The 26,345-nt window shown below is 41.6% G+C and overlaps 2 protein-coding genes across 2 annotated transcripts in view; both read right to left on the bottom strand.

The window, feature by feature from the left end:
* Positions 1-1,214: 1,214 nt before the first annotated feature.
* On the bottom strand, positions 1,215-12,283 carry ddx39ab (DEAD (Asp-Glu-Ala-Asp) box polypeptide 39Ab). The gene is made up of 10 exons (XM_037689437.1): positions 12,206-12,283; positions 11,244-11,469; positions 5,298-5,425; positions 4,779-5,055; positions 4,583-4,701; positions 4,369-4,500; positions 2,696-2,805; positions 2,413-2,557; positions 2,170-2,317; positions 1,215-1,884 (listed from the first exon to the last, which is right to left on the bottom strand). The coding sequence occupies exons 2-10, from the start codon at positions 11,449-11,451 to the stop codon at positions 1,868-1,870; spliced, it is 1,284 nt and encodes a 427-aa protein (XP_037545365.1). The 5' UTR covers positions 11,452-11,469; positions 12,206-12,283; the 3' UTR covers positions 1,215-1,867.
* A 3,904-nt stretch (positions 12,284-16,187) lies between these two features.
* Positions 16,188-26,345, bottom strand: part of si:ch211-106h11.1 (volume-regulated anion channel subunit LRRC8D) — a 23,508-nt gene continuing 13,350 nt past the window's right edge. Inside the window, exons 2-5 of the mRNA XM_037688467.1 lie at positions 24,953-25,513; positions 24,608-24,858; positions 17,407-17,787; positions 16,188-17,310 (exon numbers count right to left, since the gene is read on the bottom strand). Coding sequence (XP_037544395.1) covers positions 16,188-17,310; positions 17,407-17,787; positions 24,608-24,858; positions 24,953-25,513 — 2,316 coding nt within the window. The remainder of the gene's footprint in view (positions 17,311-17,406; positions 17,788-24,607; positions 24,859-24,952; positions 25,514-26,345) is intronic.

Raw genomic sequence — 26,345 nt, 5'->3', positions numbered from 1 at the left:
CAAGAGACGGCGTCAGAAGTTTCTCACCTGGGACTGCTGCTGAGTGGTCCAAAGTTATGTTCTCTGATGAAAGTAAATTTTTCAATTCTTTTGGAAGTCAAGGTCCCAGAGTCTGGAGGAAGAGAGGAGAGGCACATAATCCATGTTGCTTGAGGTCCAGTGTCAAGTTTCCAGTGATGGTTTGGGGGGGCCATGCCATCTGTTGGAGTTGGTCCACTGTTTTTTCTGAGGTCCAAGGTCAATGCAGTCGTCCACCAGAGTTTTAGAGCACTTCCTGCTGCTGACCAACTTTATGGAGATGCAGATTTCATTTTCCAACTGGACTTGGCACCTGCACACAGTGCCAAAGTTACCAGTACCTAGTGTAAGGACCATGGTATCCCTGTTCTTAACTGGCCAGCAAACTCACCTGACCTTAACCCCATAGAAAATCTATGGCATATTGTGAAGAGGAAGATGTGATACACCAGACCCAACAATTCAGAAGAGCTGAAGGCCACTATCAGAGGAACCTGGACTCTCAGAACACCTGAGCAGTGACAGACTGATCGACTCCATGCCACGCCACATTGCTGCAGTAATCCAGGCAAAAAGGAGCAACAACTAAGTATTGAGTACTGTATATGTTTATACTTTTCATCTTCATACTTTAAAGATGGCCGACATTTCTAAAAATCCTTAAAAAAATAAAATTTGTCTTAATTTCTAATTTTCTGACTGAATTTGGGGTTTTCATTAGTTGTCAGTTATAATCATCAACACCAAAAGAAATAAACATTTGAAATACATCAGGCTGTGTGTAATGAATGAATATACAAGTTTCACTTTTTGAATGAAATTACTGAATCAACTTTTTCACGATATTCTAATTTTATGACCAGCTCCTGTATAAACAGTAAATCCTCCACAATCATGTGAAAAATGTTTCAGTATTGATATTTTGTAAATATCAATAATTATCCAGCTACCAAATTATGTGATGAATTGTTTTTTCTTCCCTAATAAAACAGGAAAAGCAACGGCTCTTAAAACCAAGACTGAATTGGCAAATGATTACTGGTAGTAATGGCGTTTCTGATGCATTGGCACCTGTAAATCAGTTTCAGGGCCATAAATCCGTGTAACAAATCAAAATTGATGCAATAAAAACTCTTTAAACCCTCAAGTTTCATGCCTGCCAATGTCTTCAGAGCCTTGCTCGTCGTCTACAGCACCACAAGTTATAACATTTTGAAGCTTGATGTTTTAATTTGAACTCTTTACTGATTTATTTTCAGTTATGAACACCAAAATACCAAGAGATACATCGCAAGAGTCACATTTTTTGTACAGTGTCTTAATGTCATGTCGCTTAACCAAAAATTACCACTAAGAATCTACTTTATCAGTATAGAAGGCATTCCTGTAGAAATTTGTTTTAAAAAAGCTGCCACAAGTAAAATTTCTGAAACTCCACTGTCTGGTCAAGCTCTTTTTAAACTTGGAGAAAAAAAAAAAACTACCTTGCTACACAATATAATAATAAAAAAAAACAACTCCAAACTGCTAAAGTATCTGTGATGATCTACTCTGATGTTTCCCTGAAGCTCTGCTCTACATGGGAATAAACGAAAACAGGGCGGAGACAAACGTCTCGTCAAGAGACCACAATGATAAAAAAAAAATGGCATTTTATAAAAAGTTTTAATTAGGCAAAAACAAACCATAAAAGACAAATTAAAATCACACTCCCATCCCAACAAACTGACAATAAAAATAAATGTTTTTGTGAACAAAACGTGCCGAGTTTTAAATGAACGATGAGCAGGTCAACTTCCAGAAACGGAGACGAATCCACGGAGAGGAGACTTCAGTTTGGTTGAAGGACTCATCTGGACTGTTCGACTGAGGGGGAGACGAGAAGGGGGACGTTAGCTGAGCAGAGATCTGTGCAAGAACAGCTGAACATACCAGCTTTTCACCAGCAGGTTAAACATGTGCGGGGGCTTAACGAGAGCCCCAGAGCCACAACTGTTGCCATAATAATTATCAGTAGAAAGACCTCAAGCCCTGCTCAGAATTAACTGTACGCTTCGTATTCAAGCGCTTTATGCATCTTAAATCCACTCCAGTCGTTCCTACACATCGGACCAGCTGAACGTCGCATTCAGGAGGCGTTTCAAAACTCACTGTAAGATGAGATGTCGATCTCATCCGGCAGCTCGGCCACGTTGACTTCAAAGCGATCCTGCACATCGTTCAGAATCTTGGCGTCCGTCTCGTCGGACACGAAGGTTATAGCCAGGCCTTTGGTCCCAAACCTACCAGCACGGGCAACCTGGAGAACCCAAGGTCAGATCCAGTTAAAGCTTAAACATCTGTCACCAACAAACAGCTACAAATACACTCGTTTCCTTCTGCAGCGTCGCTCACCCTGTGCAAATAGGTGTCGGAATCTTCTGGCATGTCGTAGTTAAAGACGATATTCACTCTCTCTATGTCCATCCCTCGGCCGAACAGGTTCGTCGCCACCAAGATTCGCCGCTGGAAGTCCTTGAATTGTTGATAGCGAGACAGCCTGCAGGACGGTAGGACAGCGTCAGCAGAGTTATCATGGACACAGCTGCTGAAGACATCACAGGCCTGAGCCCCGCTCCGAGGAGACCGTAAACACAGCCAGTCGAGCCCAGCCAAGATACGGGTGCGAGCGTCTCACCTTTCCTCCTGAGTCATGCCTCTGTGGATGGCAATAGCAGGAAAATTTTGTTCCACGAGGAGCTGAGAGAGAGCGACGCATCGCTGGACCGTCTTGACAAAGATCACCACCTGCAGGCGAAACAGAGGAGCTGACACACGACGCCTCCACCGAGTTTACCACCTGCTGACCGTCGTAGTACGACATGACAACCATCACCTCCGAACTAAAAACAAGGACGAGCCTCTGTTCACCATCTTTTAGCTAAAAAGGACATTCGGTCTTTTAACTAATTGGGTGCTTTCACGAGTCAAACAACTTTTAGTAAAAGAGCGAAATCACACATCGAGGCAAACGTGTGCGAGACCCTTTAAAGATACACAACTAGTATTTAATACTGCATGATTAAGTATTTTTTTTTTGGAATTTGTTTTATTTTACCTAAAAAAATGTTCTATGCAATAATCCCACCATCATTTCTTTAAAATTTGTTTTATAAATTCCTAACACCACAAAAAGCAAATCTGAGTAAATTTATCTCGTCGTCTTCATACACGACCCTGTATGTGCTCATCTACTGAAACTTATAAGTAGGGGTGCACCGAGAAATCGGCCGGCTGATTTATCAGCCCCGATTTCCTTAATTTTGGGAGATCGACCGATCCGTGCACGAGAAACCGATTTTACAGATTTTTGTAGTTTTCACAACAATTGTCTGAACTTCACTTATATTTCAGAGCACTACCTCAAGACCAGTTAAAACAAGTCTGTATTGTTTCTAAGATATTGTTCATGGGTATGTTTTTCAACAAAATAATATTGGAAAACTGAAGGTGCGTTGTGACCTTATAACTCCTGACTGTCGCTTATAAAACTAAATCGGAATCGGCAGCTCAGACTTTTTAGAAATCTGTGATCGGCCAGAAAACTGCAGTCGGTGCACCTCTAATTATAACGTCTTACAAACAGTACCAGTAACTGAACACTCACTCAAAAATCACTTTAACTGGTGATATGTGACTCATCTGTGCTGCTGATCTCATGCTGCTGTCTTCATTCATACCCATCTACTCACACAGACTCATGTTCGGGCTGCTGTTTAATACACCACATTTCATACACTGCATTTTCATTATTAGTCTTTAGTGTACATCTAAATCTTGTAACGTACCGATTGGTGTTTTAGTGTATATCTTAAGTGTACATTTGAGATCCTTTTACTGTTTCTTTTTATACTTTTTATTTTCTAGTGTTGGAAGTAACTGGGACCTTGAGTACATAATTTCATTCCACCTCATGTACCGCGTGACGTGAATGACAAACTTGACCTGAACTTAATTAAGGCACATACAAAGATGGTTCTGCAGTTCATTATTCTCATTTCCAGAAGCTACCGATAACTAAAGGCAGACATCACTTACTGTGGCCATATTTCATGTTATTAATAAATTATTAGTCTCTCAATTGTTTCTCGTGATGTTTACGGTGCTTGTTCACTTTTTTTTTTATATCAGATTTTTTTCTTTAGAAACTGCAGGTCTGTAAACACCAACGTGTTTCCATTATTTTTATTCAAAACTGAAGGAACTCAACGCTGGACGAGGCGTTCTACAAACTGAACTGATCCCAACGTTTAACTTGAGACCAAACAAACAGCGACAACACTAAAATGCATCTAAAAATAAATAAACTACCTGATTGAACTCTAGCACATCAAGAAGGTCAAAGAGCTTGCGGTTCTTCTCGCTGTCCTTCAGCTTGCAGTAGTACTGCTGCAGACCGTGGAGTGTCAGTTTGGTCTCGTCGTCCACAAACACCTCCATAGGCTGCGAGGGAGAAACCAGTTTAACCAGCAGGTTATAGAACGAGCGTCTAAATGAGACGTGTGGGAGCTGGTCGTCCACTTACATCCTGCATGAACTTGCGGCACACTGGCCGGATCTCCTTACTCAGGGTTGCGCTGAACATCATGACCTGCTTCTCGTGGGGCGTCATCCTGAAGATGTCCTGCACGTCGCACCTCATGTCTGCACACAAACCAACACGGACCATCAGCCCTCTGAGGCCACTGGGCAAGTGATCAGAATCAAACGGGAACACACACCTAGCTGCTCCAGCATCTTGTCGCACTCGTCCAGGACAAAATGCTTCACGTTTTTCAGACTCAGGGTCTTGTTGCGTATCAGAGCGAGCATTCGACCCGGCGTCCCCACCACAATGTGAGGGCAGTTCTTTTTCAGGGTGTCCTCGTCCTTCTTGATGGGCATGCCGCCGAAGAACACGGCTGCCTTCACAGCGGGCATGTACTTGGAGAAACGCTCGTACTCCTTGCTGATTTGGAAGGCCAGCTCTCGCGTGTGGCACATGACTAATACAGACACCTGGGGAGGGGCAAGAAGAGCTCCCAGTTTCAATAATCATAAAAAGCAGCATCATTATAACTAGACTTAACATGACTTTAGGCTGATATTTATATATATTTATGCAAAGTATTGTAAAAACAGAACCTACAGCTACGATTAAACAGAAAATACAAACAAGACATGCGTTTCAAAAGGTTGTTTATGATCAGAGGGTTTTTTCTTTACTGTTCAGGATTTGCAAGACAAAAATAAACACCAACCTGCCCGTCGACCGGTTCGATCTGTTGCAGTGTGGCCAACACAAACACAGCCGTCTTGCCCATACCAGACTTGGCTTGACACAGGATGTCCATACCAAGGATGGCCTGTGGGATGCATTCATGCTGAACTGAAAGACAAACACAAACACCATATTCAAACAAATTTCTACCAACTTCTGAACACTGCAGTGGCTACTAATACTAATAATAATAACAACAATAATAATAATCAGAAGAGCTGACGTTAGCCACACTTCAGCACGTCCATTTGAAATACTCCCCAGGAGGAGCTGGAAGTTTATTGTGGGGCTGCATGCGTGGCACCACATATTTCTTTAGAACTGATGAGTTTACGCACATTTTAGGTGAAGTGCTGCCAGAACGCAGTAGGAATGTTTACATGCGCAAAATGTTTTGACTGGATTGAAATGTTTTCAGATTAAATAATTCAAATGTATCGTTTACACTGACAGTCCGCTTGTTGCACTGAACTGGCTGCACTATTATTTCTCTCTCCCTTGGTCCTATTGTCCTTTCACCTTTAGACATGCCCTGAGCACACCTGTCTCAGACTCACTTGAGTGATTGTGGTCTTGTTTATGAAGATGACTGTTCTCCCTGCACTGAGAGCAGCAGCTACATCCACCCTTCTGTCCTATAGAAGCCATTAAAGTAAATCTGAGGCCGTTTAAACCCTCATGTCATTATTAAATAAATATGCTGCCGTTCTGACGTGTCGACACAGAAGTGCCAGAAGCCAGTGATGTCATCGAGTCAAAAGTTTGCTCATAAGATTTATAACTAATCAAAACTTAAAATGACAAAAAAACTAATTGTAGCTCTCTTACAGAAAATAAAATGGCTTTAAATATGATATTTGTCCAGAGCAGCTGATGACAGAAAGGTGACTCCTGATTATGCCTCAGAGAGTTTCATGATCCATAAGTCTATTTATGTTCTGTAATGTTGTGATTTATGTGCATTGTAATAGTGAAACTGTATTTGGAGCCTTATGTATTTCTTTTGTTGATTCTCAGCTCTTGCTGTGAGGCAAAATATGTGTAGGAGCCATTACCTGCCTTGTGAACTCTGGGGAAGAATCAAGGACACTTTCTGTGGGGAAGGGACTCGTCTTTGTTTATGGACATTGAATATACAAAACTTAAAGTACTTGTATTTATTTGTTTATGGACATTGAAGAAACAGAGGTGAAACATGGTTTTTATGGACAATGGAAAAATACAAAACTGAAAATGTGTGGTTGGTCTTGTGTGGAAAAAATATGTTGTCATTCACTGTACCAAAGGGTCTACACCTTGTAGTGTACGGTTCTTGTGTGACCGGTAAAAAACAAAACAAACGAATACAAAAGTAATTTAAATTTGTTAATCCTAATTGTCAGGAGGGAAACCTGGCTTACACCCTTTTAATAGATAAAACTTTTGAAAACCCGTCACAACCTGTTCATGATGTGCAGCGGGCTTTGTTCTGAACAGAAGTACTAACATGCGCAGAGTGGTAACCTCTCCTTAAAAAAAAACACACAGAAGAAGTAGTTCTACTTCCGGTTTACTTCTGGGATGAACGTGGAGACGTTGCTGCACTCCCTGACTGAGCTACAGGTGACACAGATCATTTTGAGCTCTCTCAAAGTTTCTAGTAGAAATGTTGTCGCTCACCGACCAGTTCTGCTTCCCCAACATGCTAATATTATTAGCGTTAGCCACGCGGAAATGACAAAGTCGCACATGCGCAGTCAGGTCAGTTTTTCCACCATCAGATAAAAACGAACAGATCAAGCGTTTACATGGACACCGTAAATATTATGAATCTGCGTAAACCACCCGTTTCGTTCTGATCACAAATTATTTTGGATCACGCTGAACAAACAAAAAATAACCCGAACGAGGCGTTTACATGACGCGTTTTTATTCCGAACGGTCGTTTGATCCGGTTACTTACATCCATGTAAACAGTTGGTTATAGTCTCAGACGGAGCAGGTCACTCATGTTGGAGCAGCTATGAAGGCTACTGACCTTTAACACGAGAGGCGTTGGGGTCCTGACCATCATCGGTGAATCAAACGGGACAAAGTAACAATGACTGTAATTATGACCTGTAGTGTAGTTTTAAGGGTCATCGTAAAGCTATTTACAAAAGGACTTGTTTGTACTTTTAATGGAACATTAATGAGGGATTTTATTTTACAAAAAAGGCTAAATGTTTTATTTTTGTAATTAACACACACATTTACTTTACTAAACTATTGAATGCTCTGAACTCGAACAGTTTTGGTTGCATTTTGTTCAAACCTGTCAATACTCAAATGTACAGTACATTTATCTCATTTAGATAAAAACTTGTCATTATACCATAAAAACACTTAATTTACCATTTGTGAAAACCCCAGAGGAAATCTTTAAACACAGTATTTCACAAATAAGTGCTCCAGGTTACTAAATACAGCTTTTCAGCAGAAGTGAAACACAGCTGAAGGCTTGAAGCACCTTATATTTTGTACAACAAAGCATCAGCAAACAAGCTCGACATGGGCAGGAACCTCCGCGCTGAAGGAAAACGTGGGTGTGTGCGATTACAGAAATATTTCTGTCAATCAGTGACATGAATCACTGAATCCAGTCGGGCTCCTGTCACTGGAGCACAAGCTAACAAGAGATGGCTGATCTTGAGCTCGTTATTTACGCTCACATAATCGAGCGTAGGGCTGGGCGATATCCCAATATTTTTTAAATATCAAGATAATTTCATACTCGACATAAACAGAGACCATATCAATATAAAACAATATCTGTCCGCACCTTCACGCAGCCACTCCTCTCCCTCACCAAATACAACAAATGAACAAACTTCATTAGAATCAGACTTTCCTTATGTTTGCTCTGTATGTGTTCGGTTTAGATTTGAAGTGCACAGCTGTGCTTTTGGTTTTGTTATGCAGGAAAAAAACAACAACTTATTTTTGAGACATTTATTTTGTAGTTACAGCTGTTTGTTAATAAAGGTGCCTGTAACTGAGACTAAGCTTTGACTCAGAAATATATTTCTGCAGTGTTTCCCCTTCCATTATACAAGCGGGGCACCCCGCCCCGTCAACAGAACCGAGCACCCCGTCTACCTAACCCCACCCCACACCCCCACCCACCTGTCTGCACTGACGTAACGCTAAACTAGCGGCTCGCAATGCAGGTGCACTAGCTAAAAAGCTAAAGGCAGCCTCTTCCTTCACGCTGAACGCACCCCTGCCACTCGAAAACTGTCGGTACAAACAGCGCACGGCTCAGATGTGCGTCTCTCTCCGCCGCACCGACACCCCCCACCCCACCCTGGCCAAACCCCCCCCAAAACTGTCGGCCCAGACAGCGCGCGGCTGAGATATGCGTCTCTCCTCTCACACACCCTGCTCTAAAACTGTCAGTACAAACAGCACGCGGCGTCTCCGTGTCCCCAAAACTGTTGTTTAAACAGCGCGCTGCGCAGCTGAGAGCGAGTCTCCGTTCCAGCCCCACCCCACCAAAAAATCACGGACGAGATGAGCGCCCCACCACGGCAAGTTATTTAGGGGAAACACTGTTCCGTTATTATTTTATGGAAAGAAAAGAATGCTGAGATGGATATTGTATATCGCCATTCATCTTTGAAATATCGAGATATTAAGTTTGGTCCATATCGCCAAGCCCCAATACACACTTTAGATTTTATTACATTTATCTTCTGATAGTCTCTCAGAGATCAGAGCCCTACAAGCATTTAATCCTTTAACAGCCTTAATCTATGTCCACTGTGCATTTTGGACATTACCTGGAATTACAAAAACTTCTTACGTTGTATCAATCACATGCCATTTTAATGACAGATATCAGCAGTGAAGTGATACATGTTTAAATGAAATATGAAGTGCCTCTCAAGTTTTTCCTGATCAGCGTAGAACGAGATATTTGAGGGTGACTGATCGATGCATCTGAACAAAATTATTAAGGAGCGGGAAAAAGGGACAACTGGAACCAAATCATGTCCAACTGTAACTCGGACTTCACACGTGTTGTTGTGCATTTGCTGCCCTTCATTGACATCCTTAGAAAGTCAGTAAGTGGAAAATAAGCATGGAGCTAATTTTTCTAATCACTCATAACAAGCGAATGTAACTTGTTACAGATATTTTAGACTTCTCTCTGCTGACCTGTATGGTGATTTTCTATTGGCTCACTGAGACGTGTGTTATTAATATCAACAAATAATTCTCCAGAAGATTTGAAAGGAAACTGCAACTGAATTTAATCTCACAATGTGAAAGCTCATGTGCAAAAGAAAATACATTTGTGAACCAAATGTGAACAGAAACTATAGAAAAGTGGTGACAAAACTATTTGCTTATTTCTCCTAAACATCTCTAAAATTTTTCCTGAAAACACAACTGACATGAGCGAAAATCTGAATGTTTTTATGAAACTATGTTTCACAAAAACAACAGAAATTATTAGTCTTTCACAGCGGCCATATTTCAAAAACTAATTAGTAGCTGCAAACATCTACACTAAAAACAGTAACCATGAAAAATAAACAGGGACATTAAAAAAAATTACACATTTATGTCCACGACTGGTAGAAATTCCTGAAAATATTTATGAGTAATTGGTGACTACATATACAGTGGACAGTATGGTTTCTTTAAAAAAAAAAAAAAAAAAAAAATTTGTTTATGTAAATGCTGATTGTGATGGTTTGGGGTTGCCTAACAGTCAATACATTATTGGTAGGGGTGCACCGATAAATCGGCCCCGATTTCCTTAATTTTGGGAAATCGGCCGATACTTGCACGAGAAACCTGTTTTACAGATTTTTTTAGTTTTAACAAAAACGGTCTGAACTTCATTTATATTTCAGAGCACTACATCATGGCCAGTTAAAACAAGGTTGTATTGTTTCTAAGATATTGTTCAAGGGTATGTTTTTCAACAAAATATTGGAAAATTGAAGGTGCATTGTGACATAAGACCTGACAGTGTCGCTTTTTTTTCCTCCTTCTTTCGGCTGCTCCCTTCTTCAGAAGTCGCCACAGCAAACTGTCGCACAAAGACGTGGCAGTTATTTTTACGCCGGATGCCCTTCCTGCCGCAACCACAGACACCGAGCTACCACAGCCCTCTGTGTGGAGCAGAGAGCTGCTATATAGGACACCCGGAGGAGCAGGTGGTGGGGGTTAAGGGCCTTGCTCAAGGGCCCAGAGTGGGACGAATGAGAGTGGGGGCAGGTGTGGGTGCTTTACCTACCCCACCCACATTTTTGATGTCAGTACCGGGGCTTGAACCGGCAAACTTCCGATCACAGGCCCACCTTCTTTAACCTCTACGCCACCATATATATATTAAAAAACAAAATTGGTAGGTCAGACTTTTTAAAAATCAGTGATCGGCCAGAAAACTGCAATCAGTGCACCCCTAATTATTGGAGTATTTTTATTGTTTATTTGTGGGGTTTAGTGTCCCAAATCCAGTATCTGTGTTATTGCTGGACTAATAACACCAGATATTTTTTTTTATAAACAGGAAACTGGCTCAAGGAAAGTAAAGGCAATCTAGACGATGAACAATCTGGGACATCAGCAGCTGAATTCATAATACTGACACTGATGATATAAGTTGAAAGCAGTACTTTCACCATGCTGACTATAAGCAGATGACTTGTAAACATATTTAATAATTGTTACCACTTGTCACGTCCTTACCCTGTGGAAAAATACAGAATAAGCAGGACTCCTACCTCTGATTTGTACAAAGCAGTCCTGGTTGGTACATGTGCCCAAGAATCGCTCCATTCATCTTTTTTGCAACGGGCAATGTAGACTATCTTGGATTGGTTTTAAAAATGTTCATTATTGACCCAATAGTGAATCATGAAAGCACACATAACCAGAATCATACGCTCACCTTCAGATGGATGCTCAAACCCACAGTCAATGATGGCTCGGAGCAGCTCTGGTTTGAGGAGGAAATCCCTGAAGCCGGAGCTGTGGATGGACACATAGGACCCTTTCACCTCCTTCTTCCCTGCCGGGGTGGCACTCTCTGGAGCTCCTTGGGGCTCTTCATCTTCTTCATAATCGAGCAGCTCGTTATCAACATCATTCTCAGCCATTGTGTTGTGTGTATTTCTCTGGAACACAAAAACACTTTGTATATCATTTTAGAAACCTCCTTATTTATTGTTAGCAACAGTGGTGATGCCATACATGTCTGCATTTCTATCGGTAGTGATATTAGCTCAAAGGTTGACTCAACTACGCGCAAAAGTTGCATTATACCCTGATGCTCCAGTTAGAACATTGTAGAGCTTATGAATTACACTTGTGGAAAATAACACAAAAATCTTGAAATACTATTAGTTTGGAAGTCGACTGTAGGAAAAACGCCTTCTAAACATTTAACACAGTTACAAGCAGTTAAGGTAAAAAGTTAATCGACAGCGAAGAACCGGTTCTCGGCTAGTATGAAACGGCGAGAAGCCATTGTGTTGCATAATGGCTGCTAACGTGGCGAGCTAACTCCTGAACAAAAAATACTACACAATTAAATCACAAGACGTCTAAAGTATACCTGCATCATGAGTAGGTAATAATAAAAAGCTATGCTAAGAGGTTAGCAGAAAACCCACTTATTTTTTTATTCAAATAAAAAAAGCATAAGGAAGTCTGGCCGATACGCGAAGCTAGCTGCTGCTAGGCTACTTAACCTTAGCTTCCACCTGCAGCTCAAACTAACAATGAAATTATGTCTGAAACGGACAGTTTTTTATTAAATCCAATTAAACATAACCCTTAACTTACAGGGCAACAAAGCGCGTTGGAAAACGCTACAAAACGTCAACAGTTAAGCTGAAATAAACCACTTACTATTACGGTTTTAACTCCGGATCAAAAGCGCATGGAGAGGCCTCAGTTGACTTATACCCCCAACCGGAAGTTCAGCCCTTACAAAAAATGAACTGACATGATTGGTGGACTTGTTCAACCGCAGCTCATGATTGGTCAAAGTGCCTGCAGCTGTCCCTCGTGGTCGTAAAAGGCGGGATTGAATGACGCTACGCTCAGGGTATGGGAGCTCGTAAAGGACATTAAAAGTCAAAGTTTATTTACGCATACTGTCCTGAACAGAATGCATGTTAACAAAAATAGAAATGTTTCGTCTTTCATTCAAAAGACTTCTTCAGTCTGAAGAACTGTATTCAGCTCAGTCTTATATAGCACCTTCTCATAGTGAACCAAAGGGATGCTTTTTTCAAACAGGAAGTCGGACCCAGCAGTTCTTCCTCCAATTTTATTTTCAAATGGTGTCCCTTTTGAGTTTGTCGATTCCTATAAATATTGGGGTATCTTGGTCAACTTGCATATCTCTTTTAAGCTTCACGTGGAAAACCTAGCAAGGAAACTGAAAGTAAAATTGGGTTTCTTTATCAGAAATAGATCCTGTCTAACTCTGAATGCTAGGAAATAACTTGTAACTGTGACTTTCCTTCCCTTCATTGACTACGGTGACATTAAATGAACGCTCCTACAAGAACCCTGCAGATGTTGGATGCTGTCTATCATGGTGCACTAAGATTTATAACTGGCTGTAACTACCATACCCATCATTGCATCCTGTATCCACTGGTTAACTGGTCATCATTAACTTCACACAGACTCTCCCACTGGTACATTTTCATCTTTAAATCACTTCTTGGTCTGCTGCCTTCATACATCTCCTCCTACATGTCTCTGTGTGAGTGCAGCTACAGCGTGCGCTCTCAGGACATTATTACCTGCAGTGTTCCCTCAGTGAGGTCTGAACTTACTTTCCTCTGGTATCAGATGCTGTGCAGCTAAGGATTTTTACTGAAACTTTTTTAGTTTTGGACATTTGTTATGATGCGTAACCATGGCAACAAGGCAGTTTTCTACAACCAACAGCAGCTGATTAACATCTCAAAAGCTCAAGTAATATCTCAACTACAGCCCTAAATCTCAAATGAGTTGAAAAGGATGTTCTGTGGACGCATTCTCATCTACCTGCCAGCTGTGCTCGAGGGCCTGACCACTGAGATCCTGGAACTAGCAGGAAACATGGCTCATGACAGTGGAAGGACAGAATAGTCCCTCGGCACCTACAGTTGGCTGTCCGCAGCGATGAGGAGCTCAGCAGACTGCTGGGAGGAGTGGCCATCACTCTGGGAGGAGTTCTACCCGGCATTCAGGCGGTCCTACAGCCCGGGGGAACCGAGAGGCCAACCGAGTCTGGGTGGACGGATCGGACGGCATCTGCAGCCAGATTCTTAGGATCCACTGTGGGATGGACCTTTACAAGAGATCCTTCCTGTCTACAGCCATCAGTATCTAAAACATCTCTTAATGAAATGAGGATAATGAGTTACAACAACAAATAATTTCCCTCTGGGATTAATAAAGTATTTTTGAATTTGAATTTGAACTTGGCTTTCTCCTACTCCGCTCCTGTTTCCTGAAATATCTTGCAAAAAGATCAGAAGCTCTCGACCTTGACCTCTCTAAGTGACTTTAAAACATCTGTTAAGTTCCTGGAAAACAAAAACAATGCAGACATGTTCCTGTTTTTAGTTTTCTAAATTGCCTTATAATCTAGCTGCTTTTTTTGTTGTTTTTTCACTACTATTCCTCTTGATTGTCCTTTTGGTTGCTATTTTGTTTTTGATTTGTTAAAAAAAGGAGACATTTAAAATTGTATGTCTCTTTTGTGATTGCATATTGTTGTCGTTGTTATCCACTGTTGTCATCACTTTTTAAGAAATTGTGTCTCTCTTGTAAATGAATCCCCGAGGCTCAATGGGATTAACCTGTCTAAATAAAGACTTACAAGACTCTTAGACTCTACAACCGTCACTGTTCCCAACAAACTCAATAAGGATTAAATACATGCTGACCTCTGCTAAAATACTCACTCTGCCTATAATACTGCACTGTAAATAGTCTGCCAATATCAATGTCCCAATACATATTGAACATTATTATTGATATTGTTTATCTTTGTTCTTATATATTGTATTGTTTATTAACATTTAGGAACTTTTGTGTGAAATCTTTTTATCTTTTTATCTGTTGCTGCTGTTACACTTGAATTTCCCATCTGTGGGACAATAAAGGCTGTTTCTATTCTATTCTATTCTAAAGGTTGAATGAAAGTGGATCAACCAGTTTGTTGTTGGGAATAGCAAGCAACCATCAGGGTGCTAACGATTAGGCTGATGGTCCTTCTTGACCATGTGAGCAGCTGGTTTTGGTTGTCAGCAGCAAAACTGGTTGATCCACTCTGAGAAGGTGCTATTTAAGAGACTGAGCTGAATACAGCACCTCAGACTGAGGAAGTCTTTCGGATGAAAGATGAAACGTTTCTACATTTTTTTTGTTTCTGGAACCCGTCCAGAGGACGAAACTTAACTTTGTTGGATTTTTTCTACCTGGATTATTGAGCATGCATCAGGATATTTATTCATACAGGTTAGTCTCATTGAGTCAGGAGGACTCATTTTCAAGAGACCTGTTTGGGAGCAGATGGTGGGGGTTAAGTCCAGAGCCTTGCTCAAGGGCCCTGAGTGGGACAAATGAGGGTGGAGGCAGGTGGGATTGTTTCACCTTTTCCACCCACATCTTTGATGTTGCTGATCTGGGGAGTCCAACCGGCAACGTTCCGATCAGGCCCACCTTCTCGAAATATCAAGAAGTCCCGCTCATACCCAGAACATAAAACGAGTGAAAGCAAATTCACCTCTGATTTTCAATCTGCATCTGTGTCCAAACTGCGCTGATTTGCACATGGAGAAGTCCAGACCTATAAGGTGTTACCACACACATTACGATACTTTGAAACAAATAATAAAATTTACCACTGGATCCTGATACTGCACCGTATATGATCAGTTTGAAACGAGCAAATGAACACAAGATAATCGTGTTTGTTTTTCTGTAGTTAGAAAATGAAACTTTCTCCTTTCGTACTAGTGATGCAAACAAGACAGCAAACATTTCCTAAAGTTATCAGTAATGATATCATTCTTGTGGTATTCTAAACTGACTTTTAAAAGTGTAATAATTTACACATTTATAGAACAACACACTTGTTTTGGTATGTAACATTTTCATTAAAAGCCAAAGTGGCTTGTGCTGAGGAATAACACCATGAGGTGCAGACTGCTTACTGGTGTCCCAAAATATAAAATAAAAACAACAAAAACAAACAAAAAGAAAAACTGGAAGGGTTTAAAATATTAATAGATTCAAATACATAAAAAATAGACTCAAAACTCATTAATTTTTCTAACCATTCATTGTTATGTTGCAAACATTTATGTAAATGTACTTGGAAGGTAAAAAACGAACACACTTGTTTTACATTATTATTGTGCTCCAAACTCTTATAAAACAAAGAAAAACACAAAATACTCAATATCCAAAAATGATACTTTATGATTTTGAATGATACTTTTCTAACAAGTAAATGTTATTAATCAAAGTTTAAGTTTTTTCTTTTCTTCTACACATGCTGTTTAAAATAGCCTGTCCCCATTTAGTGTAAAATAGAGAACGCCATGGAAGCTTCAGGGCTGGGATAACGTGTGACTGCCCTGTTCACTTTACAGGCAACATTTGGTTGAACCATAAAACATTTTTCAAGACATGCCTTTGATTACAAAACACTTAAAAGTATTTAGTGATTTACATAATACCACAAAACCACCATACAAGATGCTGCCAGTGGGAGTCATTTTGGAATCACACATTTAGAGCGAAATGAACTGAAAACCTGGTAATTTTAGTGGGCAACAGACTCCATCATAAAAAGCTCCACCAATATCACCACTGATGTTTATATTTGTGATTCTGGAGCTGAAGAGAAACGCCACTGTGTAGGAGAGAAATATGGGAAACTGTCCGACTCTGGCCGGGAGCGAGCCTCTGCACGAGTACCACTGGTAGTGTAGGACTGGCTCAGGAAATCTCTGACGTGGGGAGGTAAGGAAAGAAATAGCCAGTTTTCAACCAGCAGTCCTCCTCCACATAGCCCCAGACAGCAGCCCAGCTCAGCAGGCAGCTCATCCAGACTATTGCTGCGTAAATCCAACCTGCAAAGGCGACTTAAAGCTGCGATCCCACAGGGCAATGAACCAAGAGAGTTGCGAGCCACATTTAGGACCTGCAGCTGTAAGCAGCTACTAAAGAGATCAGAGGGGAGGGTCTCTAACCTGTTCCCACTGAGGTCCAGTTCTGTCAGCATCTGCAACGCCTTTACCTCAGAGGACAGCTCAACAAGCAGGTTACCAGCCAGCAGGAGCCTACGAAGACGACGAAGAGTAAAGAGCGCTGGTGGAAGACTCTTGAGCTGGTTGGTGGACAGATCCAGAATTTCTAGGCCTCGAAGAACACCAACGCTGTTTGGCAGCGCTAGAACATGATTATAGGCAAGTTTAAGGCAAGAAAGATGGCGCAAGTCAACCAGACTAAGCAGCTCTTCTAGTGTTCTCAAGTTGTTATGCTGCAAGTTGAGAGTCCGCAAGCTGGTGAGAGCTAGCAGAGCTGAGGGCAAACGCTCCAGCTGGCAGTCCTGCAGCTGCAGCTCTGTCAGGTGGACCATGCGCTTCAGGCCTGTCAGCACAAGTAACCTTGTGCCCTCGTTATGGATCTCTAGTGTCAACAAACTGCCAGCCACCTCACACAACTCCGCAGGGATCCGCTGTAACAAGCCTCGAATCACCAAAACACGAAGATTACCAAGTCGACGCAGGCTCCCCAGGGCCCAGCCGCGACCCACGCCACCCTCACTGTTCAAACGACCGGAGAGGTGCAGCTCACGCAGACTGTGAAGGGAGAAGACCCAGTTGGGGATTTGCGATGGTTGAGTGAAGGTGAGCTGAAGGACCTCCAGACGTTCCTGTAGGACTGCTAGAGCTCTGGAATCCACAGATGGAGAGCAGTGGTAGAAGTGGAGCTCCCTGTAGTTGGAAAAACACAACGAAAGGTTAAAAAATATCAAAGCCAACACTGTAATGTGTGTGTAACCAAATGCAACTCGGTCTCGTCCAACTCACCTGAGTGAAGTCATGTTGTGCATTTGTGCAGTAAACCTGGCATCAGCAATGAACTCCAGTTTGAGGACCCGCAGCTGGGTGAGCGTAAAAACAGCTGAAGGAAGGCGAGGAAGGGCCACCAGCTGCAGTCTGGAGCAGCCATCTGCATCCACATTTGTCATGGCACGCAGTTTTTCCTCCCCCCAACGCCTCTCAAAGCTCTCCTCCAGCAACCTGTTCTCACTCACCGGGGACAAAAAAACGGAGAGACGCTGGGCCAGTAAGGGGTTGTACTGGTCCAATATGTGCATAAGAAAGGCCAAGTCATTCGTCAGGTCTGGGACATCTCTTAAGGACTCAGACTTCTTTTCTTTCTTGTGAAAGGAATAATGCTGAAGAGAGCTGAAAATAAAAAAGAAGGAAGGAAAGAAAAAGCAAACAAACAAACAAACAAAAAAACACAATGAGAAACATGTGAATAAGAATCATTTGTATGAGCTGTATTGAAGTTGAGATATTTAGCACCTTCAAATGCTGGCTATTCTCAAAAGCAATGGGATGTGGAGATGCAGTAACTACAGATGGCTGCTTGGTAATACCAATACTTCAATAAAGTAAGGATTTTGATGTCGTTTTCCTGGAAAATAACTTTTCACTCTAAGCATTAACCCAATCACTCCACAGCAGTTTATAGTGAAGCTGTCTTTAATTGGAGTAAACGGCTGTTAACTGGGTTGTTGACTTGTTGTCATATTGACATCAGGTAGTATGTGTCAGCAGAAAGACAACAAACTCAATCAAACAGAGCACTGGGGTCCTTCGAGGATGTGTGTTTGGTCCTTCACTCTTTATTCTGCTGACACATGACTGCACTGCTTAATTTAGATGGGGGTGGTGCTTTACTGAATGGTAAGTCCTGGAATAGCATTGTTTTATGGTTTAGTCGAACAAAAATAAAATCATTGTCCAGATGCATATTTCTGAATATCACGTTCTGTTACTATGGATAGTTGTAAGTCACGTGACCCACTAACTACCCTGACGGGCCAAACATTATGGTACACAACGATGATCTGGAGTTATAGTCAGTGAGGATCCACAACTTCTCCTCCACCATAACCCTCAGCACGGGCTCCCCTCAGGGCTGTGCGCTGAGCCCTCTCCTGTTCACTCTGCTCACGTATGACTGTGCACCTACCCATCCAGACTGTCACATTGTAAAGTTTGCAAATGATACAGCAGTGGTGGGATGTATCACAAACAATGATGAGTCCAGCTACAGGCAGGAGGTGGAACACCTGGAGAACTAGTGCAAGAATAACCTTTACATCAGTGTGAAGGAGACAAAGGAGATGGTTGTGGACTTGAGAAGGAACAAACACACCTACGCCCCCCCCCCTCCTCTCTTCCGACACACACAGGAGGATCTGCGGTGGAAGTGGTCTCCAGCTACAAGTACTTGGGTGTACACATGAATGACAACCTCAGATGGAGCAACAACACCACCAGCCTGATGAAGAAAGCTCATCAGAGACTCTACTTCCTCAGACGGCTGAGACGAGCTGGTCTGTGAAGCTCAGTCCTCACCTCCATCTACAGGTGTGCAGTGGAGAGCATCCTGTGCTCCAGCATCAACGTGTGGCGTGGAGGCTGCACAGGTGCAGAAAGAAAAGCTTTGCAGAGAGTGGTGAAGGCTGCACAGAAGCAAGGGCGTCAGAAGCATCCGTAATGTGGGGGTGGACACAATGATGTAGGTGTGTGTGTGTGTGTGAGTGTGTGTGTGTGTGTGTGTGTGTGTGTGCACGCGTGCGTAAAAACGTGTACACTAGTGAACAAAAAAGCAACATTTCACCTAGATTTCTTTTAATTCCACACATTTTAAGTATGTTTCTCACCAAGTTTGTGTAAATTCAGCTGTGGGTTTTAAAGACATTTCAACTTTAACACACAGCCTCAGGTCGACCCTATTTGTGCTTATAGAGAAATAAAAAACATCACCACTGGACTTTTTTACATGCGTTCAACACTACTCATCTAAATTATGTTTCTCATGAAGCTTGATGACAATAAGGTGTGGGGTTTTAAAGACATTTCAACTTTAATGCACCTGAACACAGCGTCTCTGACACCTGCAGCGTCTTACAGCGTCACAGTTACTGCTAAGCTAACATGCTACAGACGTAGCGCTCCACTCAAGCATCCTCCTAACTAGGGATGCACTGATCCACATTTTTTAATTTCCGATCCGATCCTGATACCTAAATCTGAATATCGACCGATGCCGATCCAGTTCCGATATCATGATCATCATTGATTTTATATGGAGGCTGTAATAATCTCCTCTTAAGTACAGTTTGTACAAATATATGCATGCATGTCCAAAAAGGCAACTTGAGATAAGTTTTATTAATGTTGGCTAAGTTTTAAAGTTAGAATTAAATTCTGCTAACACAAAACATGTTTTTTTTTTTATTCCTAGCTTTAAAGTGGATATTAAAGTGATTATTTTTAAGTGATTGTTTAAAGTTATTTTATATTTTTTTAAGTAAGGGGCAGAGATATAATTTTTTTCTTCTTTCTGTACTCTTCATTCAATGTTTAGTTTTTGATTAAATTGTTTTGTTTATTTTGTTTCTTTTAAATTAATGAAGAAATGAATTAAATAGGGCAGCACGGTGCCACAACTGGTAGAGCTGCTGCCTCTCAGCGAGAAGGTCCTTGGTTCAAACCCCGGTCCAGGGGCCTTTCTGGGTGGAGTTTGCATGTTCTCTCCGTGCATGCGTGGGTTTTCTCCGGGTGCTCCGGTTTCCTCCCACAGACCAAAAACATGCATGGTAACTCTAAAATTGTCCCTAGGTGTGAATGAGAGAGTGAATGGTTGTTTGTCTCGTTTGTCTCTATATGGCCCTGTGATGGACTGGAGACCCATCCAGGGTGTACCCCGCCCCTCGCACAGTGATTGCTGGATATGGGCACCGGCGACCCCCGTGACCCAAAATGGAACAAGCGGGTAAAGATAATGGATGGATGGATGAATTAAATAAAATAAAATGTTAAATGGCTTTAAACATCTGCTAAGTTTGTGGCATAAACCAACAGACATGTTCCTGTTTTTAGTATTTTACATCACTTTATAATGTAGCTGTTTTTGTTTCGTTTTTTTTTTAATATATATAATTTTCTTGTAATTTTCAATTCATATGTTTTTTTAAGATTGTCTACTGTTGTACTGATAAATATCGCCTGGAAGGTAAACTATGTAGTGAACTAAGCCTCAGGTCAAATCCTGACCTTGAGGGCCTTCCTGGGACAAGAACTGTATTTCATTGATTTGAGTCCAGAAACACAAGATTAAGTTCATCCAGAGACTTTCTAAGTGTGTCCTGCACTGATCAATTGAAAGAACACTCTCTTTTTCTATTATCATTACTATCTTACAAATGTCTTGATAATCAAAGTGTGTTTAGTTCAAACCATTTTTAAATGTTGAAGTGAACTACTCATTTTAAATCAACTGTGAAACAGTATTAGTGATTTTTAATCCTCATTCAAAGTAGAAATCAAGTTAAGGTCTGTTACAGAGTAATTATGCATTTTCTGATTTTCTGTCTGAAATAAGCAAGTGTAAGTTGGTCCAAGGTTGGAGTCAAACGCAAACAAGTTGTTGGAACGAACTGTCATGTTTTTAAATCCTCTCAGACGTAAATAGAGAAGCTGGCACCTGTTTTCCCCCAACTCGCCTAAACATTTCTCTCGTCTGTCTCAAAAACATCTTCTGTCTGTTCCAAAACAATTTTTCTGTTTTTCTGACTTCTAGTGACCTCTTACGTCATAAAAACACACCCCTGATTGGCTATTTCAGCCAATCAGAAGTTCCCAAATGAACCGGAAACAGAACTCTTTAAATGTCGGCACTTCCTAGTTCCAGTCGAGTGCGGTGGGAGAGCAGTTCAGTTCGGAGAGCAGAACCGAACAGAAAAGTGCTGGAGAGAACAGGAGGTTCAGACATGATCCGCAGTTCTTCCGAGTCTTGTGGGAATTATGCAATCTTCCACATCTGAGTGGAACTCTGACGGACTCACAACTCATGTGAGCCCAACCGAGAGGTGAACGTGTGCTGCACTAAGTACCGTCACTACTCCAGACGTTTCCCAACCATCCTACGGAGACGCTGGAAATGGTAGCGTTAAATGGAACTCCGTACCAGCTGATTCATCTTCAGAGAGGTAACGAGTCGATTTCCTACCGAAGCGTACCGGGACGAAACTGGGTTCGGATGGAGAGTGCCGTTCTTATACCGACACATAACAACCCCTCATCCATCTTCTCTCTCTTTAAACTCCCTCAATTTCCCATCTTTAAAACTCTTCTATCTTGCCAGTAATCATCCAGATATTTTCAGAAATGTCTGTTGGTTTAAAGCAAGGGAAATCATGGCCGTATGGTTTCCTAATTGTAAAGCTTGCTAATTAATTATGTTGTTGTTGAAATCAATTTGCCAAATTAATGTAAATGTTTGATGTTAAACTTTGATTCTGTTAATAAATGACCGCATTCATTTGATGGGTCAAAGAAAATTAACGTCTCACGTTACATTTAATTATTCAATGCACGATATTATTCAGTCCAGAAAAATGAAAGAATCCGTTTAATTTATGGATAATATATCACATGTATATGTTCCTCTACAACTATATCTTGGCTGCAAGTATCAAGCTGAGAAATCCTTTGTTTTCTACAACTGATAGTGGTTGGTCATTAATTACGATGAAGTTTAGCAACTTCTCAGTAAACATTCGAGCTCCAGGGCTTCAGTGATGTCTTCTTCTTGTTCAATCCGAAGCAAGCAGTCTGATTTCGGTCAGCCGTGCTCAGTCTGCCCCTCCTCAGAGACGGGCAGACTGAGCGGGGCAGTCTGGACTCGGCAGGCCGGGGTCGAGTTGCCTGTTTCGGGTTCAGCGAGAGGAGCAGACCGCTGAAGCCAGGGAGCTCGAATGTCCAACGTAAAACTAACTTTACCGCGGTTTAATGTGGCGCTATGGCTCTGCAGACATTGCACGATGCTGTCTTGTTTTGTGGTGTTTCTAGTGTAAAATACTTCCACACAGCGGACATGTTTAGATGAAAAGTTTGTTAGCTGTTAGCTACAGTGCTGCTAACTCAGTCCTCACGTTGTAGCTGGCTGCAAACTATGAAATGGATTTCCTGAATGTGAGACGAGTCTTATTACTCTGGGTTCATGAGACACGCCTCCATTCAGGAAATCCATTGAATAGTTTGATGCCAACATGCATCATGGATCGGAAATCTCTGCAGGTTGGATCGGAAAAATTCGATACGTAAATTATGCTGGTTTTGGAGCCCGATACCGATACCGGATCGGATCGGCCTCATCCGTACTCCTAACATCAATATATGCTTATGATCAACCCCCAGGTCAACAACTGCCTGCATTAAGCTTGCTAAGCTGGTGAGTGAGCAACATAGAAGTGTCTCCACCTCCTCCACCTGTGCGCTTTTTCTGCCGAGGCAAGAGACTCTGCAGCCTGCTGCCTGCACAGTTTCTGCTCTGTGTCAGAGTTGGAGGTAACCAGAAAAACCTGGAGTGGAGTTTTAGTGGTTTGAGTATTCTCCTATTAATCAAGTGGAATGGATTCGTTCACGAAGAAAGAGAAACTGCGCCGCCTGAACTAATGTTTTATAGTAAAAGTGGGGGGGTCCAAATTAATATTTTATTAATGTGGGGGGACACGTCCCCTTCACATATAATGGTTGCGACGCCTATGACAGAAGTCTGTTGGAGTCAGCCCCCCCACCATCACAGACATCTACACCTCCAGATGCAGGAAGAGAGCCACCTGCATCATGAAGGACCCCACTCATCCCGCACACACTTTTTACCCTGCTCCTCTCAGGAAGGAGGTTGAGGAGCATTAAGTTTAGAACCACTAGACTGAGGAACAGCTTCTACCCTGAGGCTGTTAGACTCATGAATCTTTAACCAGAACAATCACTGTGAAAAATCACATCATGTTGCTGCTGATCTGTTTCATGTTGCTGCTGATCTGTTTCATGTTGCTGTGTTCATTCGTGCTCATCTGCTCACACAGACTCATGTTTGTGCTGCTTTTCAGCGTATTGTTTTTATGCTACTACTAGTGTATATTTAGTTGATGCTTTTCTTAGTTCATATCTTAGATCTTATTATCGTTTTTCTTTTACATTTTATTGTTGGATGTGACTGGGACCCCGTGTACACAATTTCGTTCCACTACATGTACCACATGTGGATCAAATAAATAAAGAAACTCTAACTCTGACTCTAAATAATGCTGTCGTGTTAATTATTGTGTTAAGGTGAAGAACCAGGAAATGTTGACAGCCATGGGAGTACACATCTTTGTAGCAAACATTTGATCAAAGGTAAAATTATGATGACTTTATGGTTTTTGATTCAGGTGTTTAGTTCTGTGATTTTGTTGCTATGGTTGTATGTAATGAAGATTAGTGGATGAGCTTTAATAACATAATGAGATAGTGTTGAAAACATGCTAATGCTAAGACAAGCTAAATGCTGTCAACATGAATGCAGGAAGCTTTTTGCTACCAACAGAAATGAATTCTGCTTCTGAGGTCAAGTCTTTACACGACTGTTAGATAATTTGGGCCTATTTAAACAGCTATCTTGGCATCTTTCATTTTCATTAATAATAGAAATAATAAAGCAAAACTTTTCAGTATAAACACAGCTATCAAAATATTTATCACAGGAATTTGTGCCCATAATGCAGAGAATGTGTGAATTGCCCCACAAAATTTTCTGTAGGCAGATTCAAAATATAAAGTACTGAAACTCACCAAAATACACCAAAATATGACTAAAGAATATGTGTATAACTATAAATACATGTCACGGAAGGTGTCTCATGTGCTCTCAGTTCCAGTTAAATTTTGTGTGAAGGAACGGTGCACAAAAATATGCATGCACAAGGTTTGACAAATCTGAATATTTTGATACATATGCCCTTTTTAAATTTTGCACATAACCTAATATGTAAGAAAGCTGTGCGTTATTTCATGCCTGAATCCCTTAGAGTCTAAACACCATGCACAATACATACATACAATTCATGTATCAAAGTATATCTATTTTTCCCTTTTAGATGCAGAAATGATCAAGAGTGCATCCTTATATTTTCATTCACTTGCATTGAGTTCTGACCTGTGAAAAATCCAACTGAGTGTGTAGAAGTTGAGAAGTCCAAACAGCCCCAAGAGGGTCAGGTAGGCCAGTAGCAGTTTGTGCATGAGTGATGACAGCACATGGATGCACTCAAAGGTTGCGTAGCCAACGAAGGTGTCATCCTCAAGGTGACAAATGTGGTTAAAGGAGAGGGAGCTGAGGAAAGGGACTGTGTAACTCAGGATCAGAACTGCCAACAGCAGTTTGGAAATTGTTTGAGTCAAGTAGACCTGAAAATATAAAACTGGACTTAATGGGAAGTCTGGCAATGTTAGATTAGAAATTTACCTTTGTGCACAATAAAGCAGAAAGAAGTTCACTTACCTTATAAATCACAACTGAGCTTTCACAGTGAGACCGAAATTTCCGTACTCTTTCAAACAGTGCTCTGGCCTGTTCCCCGTCACTTTTATCCAGATTCATGACCTGCCTGGATCTGTTCACCATCGCCAAGGCCTTGGGAGGACAAACACTAACTTCAGAGCCAAGAGATAAATAAGACATGGTGGAGTTACATGAGAGAGTAGAGGGGCAAGGTGATGGTGGAGCTGTTGATCTTTTAATCAGTGGGCGGTCTGTGCCTGAGTCTAGGGTTGAACATTGTGAGCAGGTAAGTCGGGGTGAGGAGGAACCTGAAGGTGGGGGAGGACTCCTAACCCCTTGGAGGTTTTCCTGTCTGACAGCATGAGTCAGGGCCTGCGATGTCCAGGGAGACTCACAGCATTTGGCTAAGATGGACAGGAACTGTTCTATGCGGGAAGATGTTGGCGGGAAGTGCAGCCAGAAGGAACCACTGGCCACCAGCACCAAAGACTGCAGCAAGGCCACATAGGGGAAGAAGCGAGAACACAGAGGCAAAGCCTGGTAGCACACCTGAGAGACAGATATAAACACAAAATATTACCCACACCGAGGGGGAAAGTGCCAAAAAACAGTTGTTACATTTTAATTATTGCCTGCGGCGATGAAAGGTTTTGTAAATTTTTAACTTCCTGTGAAACTCTAAAAGTATTCACTGGATGCACATCTGCAACTGAGTCAGATCAATACAAGATGACTTCCACAAATATATATATATATATATATATATATATATATATATAGATATATATATATATATATATATATATATATATGTGTGTGTGCGTGTGTGTATATGTAAGCCACTGGGATGTTGTGTTTAGAAAATAAACGTCTCAGTTTCTCTGATACTCCCTCAACATATGGAATGACCACTGGTCTGGGTCTGGGTTCCTCCTTTTCACCTGTTGGCTGACTGGAGTCCTGTTTGGGTTTCTTCTCTGCTTTCAGGAAGGCCCAGTTAGGATATCCACATTGCTCTAGAGCCTGTCTTGTGTGGGATTTCTCCTTCTGCCTGGCTCATGAGCTAGTGGGGACGCTGTCTGCTCTGTGGTACAGAGTCCTGATGACTCCTAACTTGTGCTCCAAATGGTGATGGGAGTCAAACTGCAAATACTGGTCTGTGTGGGTGGGTTTGCAGTACACCTCAGTTTGCAAATGTCCTCTATCAGAGACTGAGACCTCACAGTCCAAGAAAGCCAACCTGCCATTTTTTTAAATCTTCTCGTGTGAACTTGATGCATTTATCCACAGAGTTGATGTGGTCAGTAAAATGTTGGACTTCCTGAGATTTAATTTTAACCCAGGTGTCGTCAACATACCTGAACCAATGACTTGGTGGTGTCCCTGAAAAGGA

Source organism: Nematolebias whitei, chromosome 15 (genome assembly GCF_014905685.2).
Source record: "Nematolebias whitei isolate Nwh7 chromosome 15, NemWhi1, whole genome shotgun sequence".
In the NCBI taxonomy this organism is placed as follows: domain Eukaryota; kingdom Metazoa; phylum Chordata; class Actinopteri; order Cyprinodontiformes; family Rivulidae; genus Nematolebias; species Nematolebias whitei.
This window is presented reverse-complemented; position numbering and strand designations above follow the sequence as displayed.